The sequence below is a fragment of the Photinus pyralis genome, unplaced genomic scaffold, assembly GCF_008802855.1.
Source record: "Photinus pyralis isolate 1611_PpyrPB1 unplaced genomic scaffold, Ppyr1.3 Ppyr1.4_LG3a, whole genome shotgun sequence".
Lineage (NCBI taxonomy): Eukaryota > Metazoa > Arthropoda > Insecta > Coleoptera > Lampyridae > Photinus > Photinus pyralis.
The window spans coordinates 4,978,774-4,997,395 of NW_022170509.1; the positions used below are offsets into that span (position 1 = coordinate 4,978,774).

Genomic DNA, 18,622 nt, shown 5'->3' on the forward strand with positions numbered 1-18,622 from the left:
TGGGACGATTTGCTCCACAGGAAAATCAGCAGGCAGGGTTGAAAAGCTTTTCTAACATACCCTGTTTTTTTCATTTCATTTTGTCCTATTCGGCTTTGTATGTGTGTTATAGCCGTTGGGGTGCGCTACGTTAATAAATAGACAGTGCTGTTCTGTTTGTCTTGTCTACGTAACGGTATGTCGGGACTGTTCTCGGTCGTGGATTTGTCAGTACCTAAATTGAAATTCACTGTTGTCCGGTAAATATTGCCTGAAGGCAGGTGTTGCATGTGTAAGGTTGTTCTGTGCTCAGCTGGAACGCTACATCAAAATTTTCGAGGAAAAAATGCACATTCATTATGCAACCAAAAGTAACGTTACCGGTGAAGTCGGCTGGCAGACTCTAAAGGAGAAATTCTCGAACCTTCTTCTCCCGCCGCATTTTTAGAGGAAAGTAAAAATTGGGAATGGTAACCCAGTCCCTGTAGACATCAAACCTCTTACTAACAACTAATACTTGATCACGCAAAAATTGCAACGAAAACATACTTTTACCCGATCCCAGAAGTATTTGATTCTCTGACTCGCAATTTTTTTGTAAAGGTAAATAGCAGTTTAAACTCCATTATGACTGAATTGTTTATCCACTTTTATTATTTTATCCCCTTAAAAAGTATCTCAAACATTTCGCTTTAAAGTCATACTTCAAGAGTAGATTTTTGCAAAAACACTCGCGATTTTTAATATTCTAATTCAGACATATTGTACCTCAACATTTGAAGGTAGGTACTCTATTCCAAATTTGAGCTACGTATCTTCAAAAATGCGACAGGCATTTTACCATTTGGACGCCGGTTTTTAATCTTTCCACGACGTAACACATGCTCTTGATATATTTCTTTTCATTTCACTTTACAAAATTACGGATCTTCGGCATCTTTTGGGATGCTTATCTTTTACTAGCGTATGCAATTTTGGATTTCTGCAGTAGATCTGTCCTTACGAAAATATAATTTTAAAAAACCGAGCGTTTACTCGATTGGCTGAATGAGCCGTTTAATTAGAATAAAAATGTTGTCTACAACTAATAGTTTCAACAATTTTAATAAATTGTATTGCTTGGTTTGCTTGGATTACTTCTCGGATTTAAAGTCGCGTTCCAGCATTTTGGTGGTGGTGCACTTGCATGCACCGAAAGTTTGTAAGCACTTTCTGCCCGTGCAAGCAGAGATGGGCAGAAGTTGCACTAAGCGAATTTCGAACGAGTTACGAATTTACGATACAGGCTTTACAATGTGATTGCATGTGTTGTAGGTATAGAGACCTATCTCTCTAATCAGAATAGAATATAGTCATGTTTATTCACTAGCGAAAACTTTAAGTAAAGCTCTAATATGGCTAGATATACTATGAAAAACGTTCTCCACAACATTTACTAAATCGTTATTCATTCTGCAGTTTGATTGGAAATAGCATCAACCACCCTTTCTCGATGCTCAAACAATATGATTATTTTATAAACAGATAAAAACATTTTTGGATATGCAACTTAATATTGCGTCTCGTGTTGGAAGACTGTGCGGGAGACTGGATCAGGGAGATTGTCCAAGAGCGCGCCTGAGGAAAGTAAAGTTTAAAGGGAATTCCGTGTTGGCGGTTGGACCAGTTAAGTTGTACAAAAGCGCGCGTTAGAAAAAAGAATATGAAAAATCGTGCCTTGCGGCTGGACCAGGGAGATTGTCAAAGAGGGGACGTCAGAAAAATAAAGTTTAAAAATCATGTTTTGCGGTTGGACCAGAGAAGTCGTTCAAGAGCGCGCGTTAGAAAAAAAAAGTTTGGTCAAACTTCGCGTTGATGCAATTTTCAGACAAAAAACTCCAGTTTATCAATTTTGGATTGTGTAAAATTCGAATTTAATGTGAAGATAACTGTTTGCGAAAGAAACTGTTGAATCATCCATATCCTAAACTATTTTTACATATGAGAATTTACCTGTACTGTCAAAGAAAAGAACCAAGTGATTACCATACTTAAGGAGTTTCAGTTCCGAACTATCTAACTATCTAATTCATGAACCAATCAACCACCTATCAATGCGAAGGGATCACCTGTCAGAGTTTCAAAAAATACATCCATGGAACAATTACGGTCTATTCCAACCACGATCCAACCACTGGCGGGTTTGGGACAAGACTATCTCCTAGTTTGCCTTGAGTTGACAGAAGTTGCACTACAATACCCACCACTCATAAAACTCCAAATCGAGAAATATAAAATCGTAATAAAGTCAAATCCGGTAAAGTGTCCTCTTCTACACAGGCTACAACCACGAAGTGTGGCCGGACTTTTACCGCATGCAGTACCTCTCTGCCGTAGAAATACTCTTTCCCAGACACAGTGCGTATTTCTATTTGCCACGTTTTAAACCAGAGCTATTCGCGAAAAGGTCATATTTCAAATTGAAAGTGTAAATTGCTAGTGTTTTCTAACCAGGCTCACACATTCCCTCGAAATCTATGCATAAAGACCCGTCGGCCCAATAGATACATATCTTTCTACAGATTAAAAGATGCGGTGATGAAAAACAAAATATGTTTTATGCTACTCTTACGTTGTGTAGGATTTTTGGTTTCCGATTATGTTATAAATTAGACGATAAACTTAAAATTGGTTCTAAGATTCGTATTAGTTTTAGATATAGTTGTATTAAAATGAACCAGTCACACGACGTGGCTTCTTTCTCTAGTTTTTTCCCTAATGTAATATACCTACAAATGCATATCTCTATATTTTCATTTCATTCTCAGTATATTTTGGTCATGTATAGAGATTTTTTACTCTTTGCTTTCATGAGATATTTCTGCGCTGCGGGGTACAGCAGTTAAGTCACTGAGCACAAAAATCACTGCATTTCAAGATAGTTTAGTAATAAACTGTAATACTCGATAGTTGATTAATGATTATACATTTAAACCCTAGGAGGGATGGAGCTCAGTCTACTAGTAGAATGCCTTTGCTTGTTTTTTTCGTATGAATTAAAAACGCATAGCAAATTTACACCGATCAATACTTGGTTTAAATTGATTCCTAATAGTAGTTTCATCAAAGCATGCGATAAAATGTATAAATAATAGAAACTCAACATGAATTTAAATTTCTCCCTTGACATAATAATGTATAAGCACGAAATATCCGCCAGTTAACGACTGCTACTCAGAAAACGATATACCTATTTCATCTAAACTGCAAAAAGTATGCTTTCAGTTCGCAACTGCTTGGTACAACTCGACGCTCGGCGAATTTATGTACAAAAAGGTTCGTAGGCGTCATTTATGTTTCTTAGGTAAGCGATGCAAGAAATGACAATGAAAGTCTTGGTCAACTTCAAGTTGCAGCTCCCAAAAAATGTAATAGCAAGTTTTTAACTTCTGTTAAATGCAACAGTGTAACAATTTCATCGAAACAATTTTCTTCAAGAAAACTCTTTAGTTGTTGTATTTTTCACTAATGTCATTGAATAATAAATCTGAATTATTCAATGCTAATGTGAACTATGAAGGCATCATAAAGCAGTTATATAGACACCAATTATAATAGTTGAATAATTTCATTTAGAAAATTACAATGTTTGACAAAATCAACTCAAGCAGCAGAAAAAATTAAGATTTGGTTGTAAATCTACCACAATTTTATGACATATGGTCAGGCATTTTTCTTACGAGGCTCTAAAGTTAGATGTAGCGCGGAAAACAGGCAATTTTATCTTTCTCGATGAGCAATGAATGTTTAAATATTTCTTATAACCATTTTGTTACACACAAACCCCAACTTTTTCAAAACTGAAAATATAAAAAATCGACCGCACCTCTTGTTAAAACAAAAAAATTAGACTTGTAAGTAACAACTAATAAGTGCTATGGATTTAGAAAAGGAGCTCTGAGGTTTTTTTAAGGCTTTCGGGATCTTGCCCATTTTAGCCTACAGAGAAACCAGAGGACTAAACAAGGATTTATACGTTTCACGCGTTGGGGACGATCAAAGCGACTTCACACAAAACATAGGTAGGCCACGGAAGGTTGGTAGCACATAAGGATGACATAATACGGGTTACAACGGTACTTTACTTGCAGCTACAAAACGGACTTAAATGTGATAATCTCCCTTATCGTTGGTACTTAGAATTGTTGGTACATCGAAAGAGTGTGTCAAACCCAGCTTGAGTAAGCCTTCCGTCATGATATTCATATAATTTGTATTCTGCGGATACCTCATGAGCCATGATTACAAAACGTGCACTGTGCCGAGGGAATCAAATTTATTCTGTGCAAATGTGCTGGAAATATCCCGTGCGCTTGTTTTAGCCTGACTATGCTTGATTGATATAATCTATTGGATTTGTGATTAAAGTAACACGGGTTGATTGTTATTGAGGGCATTATACGGCTATACTGCGTGGATCTTCTAACGCATCGCTCTCTCCTCCACTCGGCTACCCATTGCGTTCGAAGAATTTGCTGCTTCACGAATGCCGTTTCATCCTGTTTAGACTGAGGGATCTTTAAAATGATTCTCGACTCCATAGCTCCTTTCGCTAATTTGTCCACTGATTCGTTGTGGCTTATCCCAATGTGAGCTTTAATCCAATAAAAATAAATTTCGATACCTTCTTTACGGAGGAATTTAAAAATTGTCGTAATTGGCTTTCCAACACCTTTAGACAAAGTGGGTGATTAGTTGTAGATCTTGATTAATTGTCAATATGGGTTTTTTTGGAATATGCGTGACCCATACTTCTTTCTACACGGTAGGAAATTTTGAAAATTCAATGCAATAATTTACTGTATGCACTATGTGAGACAATAAATGCGGGTAACACAACGTCAATCTTTATTCCGTCACAACCTCTTGCTTTTGCGGTAATTTTATATAAGATCTTTTCAATTATAGTGTCGCATCTATTAAAGAAAATGAGAACCTAGATGGAAGTCTATCGTAGGTTCGTAGTAACCTTCCTTTTTTACCAAAAATCGACTGCACCAAAATTTCTCGGGAAAACAATTTTTCTTATTAATTTTGGTGCGTAGAATCCAAAACAATTCGTACTTTTTCGATCAGACTTCTCAATCAAAAGTTATAGACTAAAAACCAATTTCGAAAGAAAATTCAAAGGGCTGTAACTTTTGAACTAGTAGCCAAATCTTGGAACTGTTTGAAATTATGGATTTTACAAGCCACATTCTATAAGAAAAAATTTTTTATTATAATAATTTACAATGTTAATATTTTCACACATGCTGTTAACAGTTTCATTTGCATCTTGTAAATTAGGTGGAATAGTTTTATCGCGAGAGACGCCGTAGGTGCTCATTGATTTTTTGATCTAAAGCCTGGTTTACACGCTACGATGTATGCTAGCAAATAGCAATTTATCGTAACTATCGAGATGCTACAATTTATCGTCGCGTGTGAACAGATCATTGTAGCGATTTATTAGAACTGGAATTGGATTGGATGGTTGACGTAGCTGGAAGTTGGTATGTGTAAACAATAACGGCCATTCTTCGATTTGTAACTCAATTTCAGTTTTTCTTCACAATAAACATATTGTGTCTCTTAATCAATTCTCAAATAGTTTCACCAGCCATTGCCCTTTTTTTTCAGCAATCACTAGCGGCTCTATTTTCTTCTTCGTATTCACGACTTTTTCAATTTCATGGCTAAACAAACGATATAAACCGATCACAGGTACTTCTTCAACGGTGAAAACCCTATTAACGAAAACTCAAAAATATTAGTATAATGGCACCGAGTTTGCAGTGTTAGAGTGGGCGATCCGTATTTGAAAGATGCATCTTCACTCATATTTCGAAGATAAATGGCGAAGGCGGATGTGCTCAGCTCAATCCTTCCGTGAAAAATAACGTGTTTATTCGACAGCATTCTGAAATGTACATTCTAGAACAATTATCGTTTACTATATTAGCAAATTGTAGCGCATTTCAGTTCAGTCCCAACTTCGATGCGCGTGTGTTATGTTACAAATTGTAAGTGATAAGTAGTAATTACTATTAAAAATGAATCCATTTTACGAGGATTATAAGTTTATTGTTAGTTAAGTGTAAACAAACTAAAATACGTAATTAAATTCACGATACAATACTCAACTTAGATGGTGATAACTAGTAAGAGTCCAAGGTTCATTAAAAGCTTCTTTACATTGGATACTCTACTTGTTTTTAACATATCTCCTTTTTTTTGGTAGGGAAGGGATGAGACCAATATAGGACCTAAACCTCTCTGCGTTATGGTTAGGTGCTAACCACAACCATAGTGTAAAGAATAGTATTTACACTATGCCACAAGGCTAGTGATCGCCAATATAAAATGAGAATGAATTCGCTCAAGTCCGATCGATTTCTATAAATGCACTTTGCATTCACCAAAACAGCTCCGCTACATTTTTCACTTACGCATTTTACCATATTTTACTAATTACGAGTATCTACCAATGTAACTCTAATTTAATTAGTGGAATGTGTGTATTCGCTGAAATGAAACAATGTACGTAGCGAATTTAATGTACTCGTTTTAATAGTTATTTTCACAGAGCGAAAGTTTTGCTTCAAGTTTGTAATGCACAGAAATTATATTTCGTGATTATTGAATGTCATTTACCATATTCTGTCTATAGTTGTTTTGCATGAAAATTGAAAAGACAAAAATAAACGCTGGCAACTGCCCTATCAATACTGTAATTCCGCTATATTGATTTACACTAGACAGTAACTCGATGAGTCAACTGATAAAAACTTCCCTACGCATCAGTCGTTTACCAATGACTAATATACGAAATATTCATTCATCATAAAAGTAATAATACGTTGTTAACCGAGACATACCTTAATTTAACAGCACCCTAAATAAAATTACTATCTAATACCGCACATTAGGTAAAGGTGCCCATTATTACTCTTGTATTAATACATTTTTTTAATTTTAGATTGGAAGAGCTTAGCGAGGAAGAACCAAGATGATTGATCCATCTTCATCAGAAGAAGACAGTGATGAAGATCATGGTCCTCCACACTCTGGGCCCCATCATGGAACACACACCCATCATGGGGCCCATCATCCAGTTGGAAGGGTAGATATTATTCACAATATTATGCGTAATGCGTAACTTTGTAATTTGTATAGGCATTTTCATTTATAGAATCCCTTTTACATGTGGATTGTCTAGCCATAGATGAACTACGACCGACTTGTCGTTTTTCATTCTTAAGCGTGCAAATAAATTTTATCTCACAAATTGTGTCACATTTTCCACAGGATGGGAATAATAGAAATCTATGATTAATCTCCGTTATTGAGAATGATATTGAAATTTTTTAGTTACCTACTTGATGTTCGGAAAACTCGTCGTCATTGTTATAGTAGCGTTATAAATGAAGATCAAATTAATTAAATATATCACAGTGAAACACAAAGAGTCAGCCGGACCTAGTAATTAGAGTATTAGCTACATATATTTGTACGGAAATGTCACTTCAAAATCCGCTGCATTTATTTTCAGTACATCATTCTACCTCAATCAAATTACATCTCTATTTTCAAGTTACTTGAAGTATCAGTTATATAAATAACTTGTTCATTTATACCAATGGATTATAAAACCATTTATTTTCCAATAACCTTCAATACAATGGCAAAGCAAGAATAAAAATACAGAAAAATAATATCAACTGAGAACTCATTTACTTATTTAAATATACCTATACAGCTTTCATTCTTTTAATTTAGCAGCCTTTACGAGTTTTCGGAAGGTATATATATATATATACTTGTATAACTTAGCAGACTGAAGGCTCACCATATCATCATGCACATCCCGCCGATACGGGAAGTGGTAGCTTAGATGTTCCGAACAACTCTGCAGGACTGTCAAGGTCATTGTCGCCATCAAGTGCTGTTTCAGCAGAAACACTTAGTCATAGTATTGGTTCATCCCGCGCAAACTCATTACCAAGACCTACTAGTCCCTCACCATCAGTAGCTTCTGAAAAGACCGAAGTCGATTTACAAGAAAAACAAGAAAGAGAAGAGGAAGAAAGGAAAAGGAGAATACAGCTCTACGTATTTATTTCAAGATGCATAGCATATCCGTTTAATGCAAAACAACCTACGGATATGACGAGGCGACAGACGAAGATCACAAAACACCAACTAGAAACAATAGGCAACAGATTTCAGGTACCACTGTGTCCCGTAATCAATACTCCTTCTGACCGTGTGCACATTACAGAGCTTTTTAAAGGGTGAAACGCAAATAATGGCAGACGAAGCTTTTCAAAACGCAGTTCAAAGTTATTATGACGTATTTCTAAAATCTGAGCGCGTTATCAAAATGGTACAGTCTGGTGCCTGTTCGCAATATGATTTTAGGGAGGTGTTCAGGAATAACATAGAAAAAAGGGTTAGGTATTAGAAGCATTCTGTTTTTAATTATAAATTTGTTTGACTATTCCATTTTTCGTCCGTTAGGTCTCTGCCTGAAATGGAAGGACTGAGTAAAGAGACAGTGTTCACCTCGTGGATGGCCAAATTTGACTGCATCCTAAAAGGTTGTAAACTGTTTTCTAGATGAGATTATAGTAAGAAAATAATATTCGCAGGCTTAGGAGACGAAGATTCAAAGAGGCCGTCCCGTATGCAACAACAGTCTTTAAACTCTGAATTAATTTTATCAAAAGAACAGCTCTATGATATGTTTCAACAAATCCTAGGAGTAAAGAAGTTCGAACACCAATTATTATTTAATGCCCTAATGGTACTTACTCTAGTTTAAGCAAGTGCAATTTAACATACAAGTGTTGTAGCTCGATTCTGCCGATGAGCAGGCAGCTGCAATAAGAAGAGAGCTAGATGGAAGAATGCAGAAAGTTGCAGAAATGGAAAAGGTTACTGCGTAGGTACACTGCAGACATATTTCTATTTGTCAGTGTTTCTAGAATAGGAAATTAATGCCAAAATTTGTATTAAAAGAGATGGAATCTTTGTATGTCGAAGAGTTGAAATCCTCCATAAACTTGTTAATGGCGAATTTAGAATCGTTACCGGTTTCAAAGGGATCTATGGACTCTAAATATGGCTTGCAAAAGCTTAAACGCTATAACCACAGGTTGCACAACCACAATAAACCATATACTATGAAGCATCTTTTGATCTCTTATGTTACTTATTTTAGATCCCAAGGATCTTTAGCAAAACTGGAAGGTGATTCCGCAGACAGTGATACACAACTTACGAAGCTAGATGTAGTCCTAACTTTTCAATTAGAGGTATTATGATTTGGCATATTACTGTTTCTAACAATTATATTCAGGTAGTAGTAATGGAAGTAAAAGGTTTAAAGTCTCTAGCCCCTAATAGAATAGTTTACTGTACGATGGAAGTTGAAGGGGGTGAGAAACTACAAACGGATCAAGCAGAAGCATCGAAACCGATGTGGGATACGCAAGGCGATTTTTGCACAACACATCCACTACCAGCTGTTAAAGTAAAATTATACACTGAAAATCCAGGCATGTTAGCCTTGGAAGATAAGGAATTAGGAAAAGTTGTTCTGAAACCAACACCTTTATCCTCAAAAGTATTAAATATCTACTAGTAAAATAGCGGTGCGATTAACGATGTACTAATTTAGGCCCCAGAATGGCACAAAATGAATGTAACGAAAAATCTTCCAGATCAAGACCTTAGAATAAAAATAGCGTGTCGCATGGATAAACCTTTAAATATGAAACATTGCGGTTATTTATATGCTTTAGGAAAAACGGTTTGGAAAAAATGGAAAAAACGCTATTACGTATTAGTGCAGGTTTCACAGTACACATTTGCAATGTGTAGTTACAAGGAAAAGAAATCTGAACCGTCGGAAATGATGCAGCTTGATGGATACACTGTAGACTACATTGAAGCATCGAGTGGTAAGTCTTCGCAACCTAATTTTGTCTGGCCATTTGCATTTTAATCCTTACGAATTTTTAAGCAAACTTGATGGTTGGGATGGGTAAGCGTAAGTGGCGCTCTGTTTTATAATAATTGTATATTGTTACTCCACTAAAATCAATTATTTTTAGATCTTGAAGGAGGGCGATACTTTTTTAACGCGGTCAAAGAGGGAGATAGCATATTATACGCTAGTGATGATGAAAGTGAGTGCCACATATGGGTAATGGCCATGTATCGCGCAACAGGACAATCCCATAAACCAACTCCTCCTCTAACTCTCCAAGATAAGAACTCAACGATATCGAAAATTCAAGGAGGTATATGATGTATGGATAAGCAGACCAAGCCAATAGTATTTTTAGATGCTGATAGGGCTCGAAAACACGGAATGGAAGACTTCATTTCTGCAGATCCTTGTCAGTTTGATCACGCCTCATTATTTAAGTTGTTACAAAATCTTACGCTCGAGTATCGTTTAAATGATCCATATTGTTCTTTGGTAAGTTTAATTGGACCATTGTGATAATAACAAAGTTATTTTATAGGGCTGGTTCAGTCCAGGGCAAGTTTTTGTCTTGGACGAATATTGCGCGAGATACGGCGTTAGAGGTTGCTATAGACATCTTTGTTACCTTTCGGATCTTTTAGATCGCGCGGAAAAGAATATTATGATCGACCCCACATTAATTCATTACAGTTTCGCGTTTTGCGCCAGTCACGTTCATGGCAATAGGTGTGTATCATATTAACATTAGATTTAGAAACTCCTAATTAGTAGATTATAAAAGTAACGAACTTAGGCCTGATGGTGTTGGGAGTGTAACTCACGAAGAAAAGGATAAGTTTCAGGACGTAAAAGAGAAACTTCGCGTCCTTCTAGAGCACCAGATAACCAATTTCAGGTATGTCTACAAGAAAAAATTAATGCTGACCGTCATTTTTTAAATTGACATTCGTCCAATAAATCATCAAATAGGCGTGTTACAATAAATAGTGTTTTAGGTATTGTTTCCCATTTGGGCGGCCTGAAGGGGCCTTGAAGGCTACTCTTTCGTTATTAGAAAGGGTACTTATGAAAGATATCGTCACACCTGTGCCTCCTGAGGAAGTTCGTGGAATGATTAAAAAAAGTTTAGAAACTGCCGCGCTAGTTAATTATTCCAGACTGTCCACTGAAGCTAAAGTAGAAGGTTTGCTATTGTTACTATTCTCTTTTGTTCAAAATGTTTATATATTACAAACCATGTTACGTTACAACTTTTAGAAGATTTAAGGGGAGAAACAATTGTACCACCCAATAAGAAACTGGACGATTTAATACATCTTGCAGAACTTTGCGTTGACCTTCTGCAGCAAAATGAGGAACATTACGCGGAGGTGAGAATGCAATTTTTTCTGACTCAGCAGTCGTTAGAAAACAATGCAACATTTCTCTGTGTAAATATCCTTTTCCTTACGCAGTGTGATTTACCATGAACTTTCTTCACACTTTGTTACACCTCACTACCTTGTTAAGGCATTCACTGCAAGTGTAACAAACAGTGGTCTATGTGTGAATCTTATGTGTCCATATTTATTTCACGCAGTAATGAAAATGGTTGACCTTCCCCATTTTTGTCATCTATCGCCACTTCTTTAACAGGGGTGTCAAATGATAATGGTAGCTTCTACAGTTCTGCCTATTCTCACTTTTTACTACTCAGTGATAGGTATGAATAGGTCCTTTGTAACAGTACAAATCGTGTTCCAAGTGAAAACTCACAAAAAGGCTACACTAATGTTAATTGCAGTGAATGTGTTAAGTAGTGTGTCCGATTTACCGCAAATTAAAACAATTGAACACTTCTTTGAAAGTCTCCAGTTGCCTAATTAAAATTATCAGCTCACATCTAAATAAGCAGCTTTTGTCGAGTGGAGACAATTTTGGTTTCTTCTAAAGATACCCAATCAAAATGTGATGTTTATTATGAATGTGACTGCTTATCATAATGATATACGTATATATGTTATATAAAACTTTTCACTGTTGTGTGTAATGTGTATAGCAGCTGCGTACGGCTGAACGGCGACCGTCACCCCAACCTACCGATGCAAACGCATGTGCGAAAACAAATGTGGGTTCTCAGAGTCGTGACGCCAAGCAGCAAAGCTCTGTGTTGCGCTATTGCATGCCACCGCATGCCACTTACACCCCACCAGACCCCACGGCACGTACATCTTCATGTCTCTTCTTTCTAATTTTTCTACTGGTGTGCATTTTTCGTACGATTAGATCATTTACGTACAGAATATGTGAATATAGAATATTTTAATAGAAAATGGCAAGAATTTGCAACCCCTTGAATATTTTTGTCCAAAAGTTTTGTAATCGCGCGTTCAAATCTAATGGTTTATTTCATTTGTATTACCTCAAAGCTTTTATTATTGTTTCACTTAGGTATCGTCCTCTCTATCATATTCTGAAACTGTTCACTACAGACTTTAATTTTTCAACAATCACGTGCACTTTTAGCATAGAATTTGGTATTATAATTTAAGCCCTGTGTATGTTACAATATATCTTAGGCATAATTTTGCGACTTAAATTTGTCATTATTCTTTTTCAGAAATCCATTAGAAGGTAAGTTTATCTCTTTGTATCTACTCAATTTGTGTTTTTGAATGTGACCATTATCCAATTTGCACATACATTGTCGGCATTAGAGAACACAATCGCAGTCTAACTGAAAAGAAACTATACTAGCCACACTTTCACGTGCCATTTGTTGAAAACTAAACACAATACATTTCAAAACCAGCTCTTGGACTTTACAAATGTATTACAAATATACATCCAAGAAATAAGCTGTAATATCTGTCCTTGAAGTGAATGTGCGTAATTTCGCGAAATTCAGACTGTAAAAATTCAGATTTCGTACGAAAAATGCATTAAGTCAGCAGCTTTCTATGCTTTTCTTAAATACTTATACCGTAGACATTGAAGCATTGTTAGCCTTTAAAACTCTCGTTCTTGCGTACTATTTGCCTCCTGTTCATAGAAAACTGTTGATGACAAATTTAAATAACAATAACAGGTGCCGACTGATTAACACATCAATGTACACGAACCTCTACATAACCAAATTATAGAAACGAAAGACACATTTACAAAATTGTCTGAAACACATAGATGTATTTAGTTTGATGTGTGTTTGTATTTTGCTACATTTACACTTTCCTCCGTAGGTGCGATTCCACACAAATTTTAGTGTATGGAATCGCACTTCTGCTTGAATTGGTGTCTAGTCTGCGACCACTCTATATTATCTTTCTATTGGCTTGAATGGTATGACTATGCCATTGCATTTTCAGCTATACGTATTTGTGTTGTCTTTCAGTCAGCGCCTGAAAATTCTGTGCATGGTTATTGTTGTACCTGGATCTTTAAAATTGGTATTCTGAGGCTCTCGTCAGATCCTTACTTAATTTTTTAACTTCGCGGATACTATCAGACGAAATTCATACCGGCAAATTAACTTACAACATAGACTTGGCTATGACATTTCCCAGCTCTTATATATACTTTCATACAGGCATTTGCATGGTTCAGCGACTTGTTGGTGGAACACGCTGAAATCTTCTGGTCATTATTCGCCGTGGATATGGACAGAGTATTAGCAGAACAGCCACCTGATACATGGGACTCGTTTCCTTTGTTTCAAATTTTGAATGACTATTTAAGAGCTGATGGTAAACCAAATTATATGCGTAAGATGATATTGCAATTTGAATTTCAGATAATTTAAAAAACGGCCGGTTTCATCAACATCTGCGAGACACATTTGCACCTTTAGTCGTTAGATATGTGGATCTAATGGAATCATCAATTGCGCAGTCTATTCACAAAGGATTCGAAAAAGAACGTTGGGAGATTAAAGGGTATGTTTAGTACAATTTATACTATTTTTTGCTCAGGTTTTAAAATCAGTCGTAATTATGTCGTATTTTATTTATTTTATTATTTATTTTGGTCTTTATTTGATATAGTTTCATTATGTACTACTTAAAGAGTTTATAGTATGTATGCATGGGTTGAAAAGAAAAGACAGGAAACCATACATGGTTCAGTATGGCTCTTTGTGGTACAGTACTACATAGGACGTTCTGAGACCCATATAAAAAAAATCAACCGATTTTAAGTCTAGTCCTACATCAATGCCAAAGGGTGCTATATAATATAGGATCGCTCGATCACCGAATTTTTTCGCCGCGTGTAGTGACGTCACTTGCGGACCCAGACCGCACCGCAGGCTTTGATTAATATTCGGTCGATTTGTACACCACCTTAAATTCCAGTTCATATTGTGTTAATTCTAATACGTGCAAATGGATGTTGTAAGTATAGGTATTTAAATTAGAAACACAAGTCTACAAATTCTCTTTCGGTTTTCCGCTTATTCAAAATATCGTGAACCCATTTCTTCTTACCCTTATGGTTTTCTTGCTCTTCATCCATGGAAATTGCATCTAAATCAAATTGTTAGTGACCGGCATAAAGCTTTTTAGAGGTGTCTGGTAGATTTTTCCAAGCACTGTAAAACCGTATTCTGGCTGTTTTCTGATAAAGCTCAAAATAAGACCGACAACACAAATATTTTGTTCATACACGATATTTCAGTGTCTTGGTAGTCCTGTGAAATTTGCTTGATTTACATTACTTTCACCGTTTAAATGTAACAAAACTTCAATTTTAATTGATTTTAGAGTAAGGAATATGTCTCCAGGCATAAGTAGAAAATATTCCTCATTCATACTATCACATAAGATATTTCAAACACAATCAAACCTAAAGCAAAATTGGGCGTTTTTTAAAATTTGTCTTTCTTTGTCCCATTTTAATATACAAATATAACTTTCTTTCTTTGGTAAGTAAGGTTGTTATAAAATGTTCTCAGCCCATTTGCCATCACTACTAATATTCAATGACTGTGGAACTAAGTTGCCCCGTATACCTCTAACAATCTCAATTGAGAATAAACATTAATTTTTTGAAAACACAACAAACTGGAGTCAGTTAACTATACTTTTAGTAACGGTTGTGCGACATCGGAGGATTTATTTTGGAAGTTGGATGCGTTACAATCGTTTATAAGGGATCTCCATTGGCCAGATGCCGAATTTAGGCAGCATTTGGAACAAAGACTCAAATTAATGGCTTGTGATATGATAGAATCTTGCATACAAAGAACGGAAAATGCCTTTCAACAGTGGCTGAAAAAATCAGTTACATTCATATCAACGGATTACATCATACCTTCAGAAATGTGTGCCATGGTTAACGTTATATTGGATGCCAAAAACCAATCATTCAAACTGTGCGCTGTTGATGGTATTGATGTGGTAAGCTGTAATTGTTATTGTTTCAACAGAAGTATATTTTATATTTGGATCATTTTAGCATCAATATCACACAAAAATAGATGACCAAATTGATAAAACACTAGCAAGTATGAATCAAGGAATGATTGGTAAATTAATGTCCGTATTAGAAGCAACTTTATCAAAATTATCGCGATACGATGAAGGCAGCTTAATTGGATCAATTCTAAGTTTTACGGTATAAAACTGACTACGTATTTCTCATACGCATTTGTTTAACTAGATCCTTACAGAATGTTTCTGGTTCGGGCAAGGATATGGGCCAAGGCTATGTTAATTTTACACGAAACTGTATGGACCAAATCAGAGGGAAAGTTACGGATGAGTTGTGGATATTAAATTTTTTTGAACAATGGTACACAAATCAAATTAATATGCTATGTAATTGGCTTTCTGAAAGGTTGGATCATTCGTTACATCCATACCAATGTACGTGCCTTGCCGTTATTGTCAAGGTATAGTTACTTGTAAAAGTTTCATGTAATATGTATAATGTATTTGTTGTAGAAAATTTATTCGGATTTCGAACTACAAGGCGTAATGGAAGACAAACTTAATTCTAAAGCTTATCAGACAATTTCGCAAAGAATGCAAACTGAGGAAGCCACTTGTGCTCTTACCATTGGACAAGCGGAACGAGAGGGGTGCGTGGCTACTCTAGTTTTTGAAATAAATGTGATCTTTCTTACATTTCTGTACTAAACATTATCATAGTCATCAGGTCAAGATGTTTCGCGGTTGTACACTATGTAGCGAATATAGTTTAGTTAGTATGCCCGTCCAGTACACTCTTTTGGTCTAATTGCAGTATAAATAAAGACCGCACAACTTTCAGAATTTAATTCTGTTGGTGTTCTGTAGGTATAACCGCGTTACACAAAACTGTTACACAGCACACCACCAAAGGCCCACAAATATAAAGCAATTGATGCGTAAATGTATTTCTTATGTATGCCCCCATGTAGGTGTCATTTGTCAATTCAGCATTAGCAGTCCATCTTGTTTGACCGATGGCTGCTAATGACTGGGAGCACAAGCAAATGAATCTTCATATGAGTCAAATCGTGTGTATGTAAGAGCATTTATCACCAGGACAGGGCTACCTCAAGTTTTTTAATGTAGCAAATGTTGAGTAAAAAGGGAAAGATTTTGCAAATTAATTTAGAAAACCAAACTGTCTAATTTATAGCGAAATATGAGTAGAAATATTGACTTTCCTGCCAATGGTAGAAATAATGTGTACCATAATTATGCAACATAATAGGTTTTTCTAAATCCTTACATGACTTGGTATGTCTGCGTCAAAATATTGCTCTAAAGATTGAGAAAGGATTAGGTATAGATTAGATTGTAAAGTTCTTACTTGTGTAGCGATTTTCCTAAAATCCCCAAAAAACCTTTATAATAGAAGCATTTGACAAAATTCGTAGTTTGGTAGGTACTGGTTGTGAGTCCAACTTCAAATGAAGTGTAGGAAAGGGAAACTAATTACTCAGAAAGCGGTAGGTTTGGACCAGGCGTTTTTTTGTTGGTGGAGTCAAAACTTCATACGTAATATCTTGATGACGGAGAGTCGAAATGCAATTGTTTGATAAAAGTTGAATATTATCACAGATTTAGACTACCTATTTCAATCTGTGGTATGTACCTACTTAGCTACTTTATTAAAAGATCATTTTCTTTTCAAACAAAATATGGAAATTTATTGTAGGTGTGTAAACCATTTGCAAATTATATTGTTTAATCTAAAGTAATAACGAAGTTGTTCCCAAGTATAACCAGAAGCAATGTTAGATAGTCCCAATAATTATATTGGTGTGCCACAGCTTTGGTCAGGCGATAATCTTGGCACGCCGCCGCATTTTCACGCGCATCTCCGGTTGTAACAACCCTTTTTAGCTTACGTAAAATTGTAAAATTATTGTATTATTTGTATATTTCCAGAGGTTCCGAGGGATTAGAAGAAGAGAGTGATAGAAGTAAATCAAAAGGTAACATAATGGAGAGTTTAAGTGAAGATGGAAACTACGTAGCAAATATTAGCAATATGGTGGCTGGTCGCGTTGGTAACATTTTCGGTAAAGGAATAGGTGGACTTAGTACAAAGTTCGGTGGCGGTTCAAGCAGTTGGTTTTGAAATAAGAGTCGTTTACATAATGTATCGCGTATATATTTTAAAAGAGAATATATATCCAACGTAGGTGGTACAAAACTTATGAGAGTTGCGTACTATCTGAGACATTTTTGAAACTGTTAGAATATGTTGATAACCATTTAATAATAAACTTTTATTCATAAAGAATATTTAATAGTATAAGATAATTTTAAAGCAATTTAAAAATAACGTTTTTTACGATTTCTAAATTTGTTAATACCTAATTTGTTCTTTATGATTAATGTTTATAATTCTTTTCATTGTTTATATGGACTATTTAATTTATCCTCACACATGTAAACCCCAGAGATATTCTTCGCACGGAAATGGTAAGTGCCACAGCGAGAACGAAAAATATTTTGAAAAGCCTTCTGTAATACACCACTCATTAATACTTAATACTGTAATTATTAATAAATAGAAATGTCATTGCATCGGCTGAAGGTAGTTGTGATTAGAGATTCCAATAATGAACAACACATATAACCTAGATTTTAATACAAATCACAGAATGTGATGTGGGGTGGAACAACCGGTGCAATAGCAACTTTGTAATAATTAAGGATTGATCCATTTTTCGTGCCCAATCGCGTAACCACTACTATTTTTTTGAAAGTTAAAATAAGCAACTTGCATATCTTAAAAAATAAAAGAGAAATACTTTTGGGCACTTAAAATAGATATGTGTAGTTGACATGCTTTTAAGCACTGGCATCAGGTCTAATACGTCAAATAGGAACTTGATTAAAATATACCTTAGCCCAGCTACTATGAATTCCAGCTATGAATCTAGCGTATAAGAATTAAAAACTCAATAATACCTACATAATAATCAAAAAAGCTATAATAAAAATGTGTGTTATTGCATGAATTTTTCCTCACCGGAAGTATGTTAATGAGATGTAGCCATTTATCCAATATCTAAGTAGTTAAGAAATTTCTGATACTGATAATAAGTACAAATTTTTGAACTTTCTGATATTAAGACATTCCGTATTTAAACGTTTAACCATTTTATCATACTTATACCTACTTCTTAACCACAATAAACATAATATA

At 35.4% G+C, this 18,622-nt stretch overlaps 1 protein-coding gene across 9 annotated transcripts in view; it reads left to right on the plus strand.

The window, feature by feature from the left end:
* The window catches only part of LOC116165526 (calcium-dependent secretion activator), a 67,609-nt gene extending 49,569 nt beyond the window's left edge, over positions 1 to 18,040 (plus strand). Inside the window, exons 2-26 of one of the 9 annotated variants that reach the window (XM_031480045.1) lie at positions 6,980 to 7,123; positions 7,834 to 8,229; positions 8,282 to 8,457; positions 8,521 to 8,600; positions 8,652 to 8,806; positions 8,856 to 8,936; positions 8,988 to 9,157; positions 9,224 to 9,317; positions 9,362 to 9,628; positions 9,683 to 9,965; positions 10,028 to 10,054; positions 10,119 to 10,307; positions 10,353 to 10,489; positions 10,536 to 10,723; positions 10,779 to 10,892; positions 10,993 to 11,180; positions 11,255 to 11,367; positions 12,036 to 12,197; positions 13,563 to 13,719; positions 13,767 to 13,908; positions 15,060 to 15,369; positions 15,428 to 15,586; positions 15,642 to 15,863; positions 15,916 to 16,052; positions 17,353 to 18,040. In XM_031480045.1, the coding sequence (XP_031335905.1) occupies positions 7,010 to 7,123; positions 7,834 to 8,229; positions 8,282 to 8,457; positions 8,521 to 8,600; positions 8,652 to 8,806; positions 8,856 to 8,936; positions 8,988 to 9,157; positions 9,224 to 9,317; positions 9,362 to 9,628; positions 9,683 to 9,965; positions 10,028 to 10,054; positions 10,119 to 10,307; positions 10,353 to 10,489; positions 10,536 to 10,723; positions 10,779 to 10,892; positions 10,993 to 11,180; positions 11,255 to 11,367; positions 12,036 to 12,197; positions 13,563 to 13,719; positions 13,767 to 13,908; positions 15,060 to 15,369; positions 15,428 to 15,586; positions 15,642 to 15,863; positions 15,916 to 16,052; positions 17,353 to 17,545 (4,254 nt within the window). In that variant the 5' untranslated portion in view covers positions 6,980 to 7,009 and the 3' untranslated portion in view covers positions 17,546 to 18,040. Of the gene's footprint in view, positions 1 to 6,979; positions 7,124 to 7,833; positions 8,230 to 8,281; positions 8,458 to 8,520; positions 8,601 to 8,651; positions 8,807 to 8,855; positions 8,937 to 8,987; positions 9,318 to 9,361; positions 9,629 to 9,682; positions 9,966 to 10,027; positions 10,055 to 10,118; positions 10,308 to 10,352; positions 10,490 to 10,535; positions 10,724 to 10,778; positions 10,893 to 10,992; positions 11,181 to 11,254; positions 11,368 to 12,035; positions 12,198 to 13,562; positions 13,720 to 13,766; positions 13,909 to 15,059; positions 15,370 to 15,427; positions 15,587 to 15,641; positions 15,864 to 15,915; positions 16,053 to 17,352 lie in introns of those variants that run through there. The other 8 variants (XM_031480042.1, XM_031480040.1, XM_031480041.1 and 5 more) reach the window with 8 other exon arrangements.
* Positions 18,041 to 18,622: the final 582 nt, after the last annotated feature.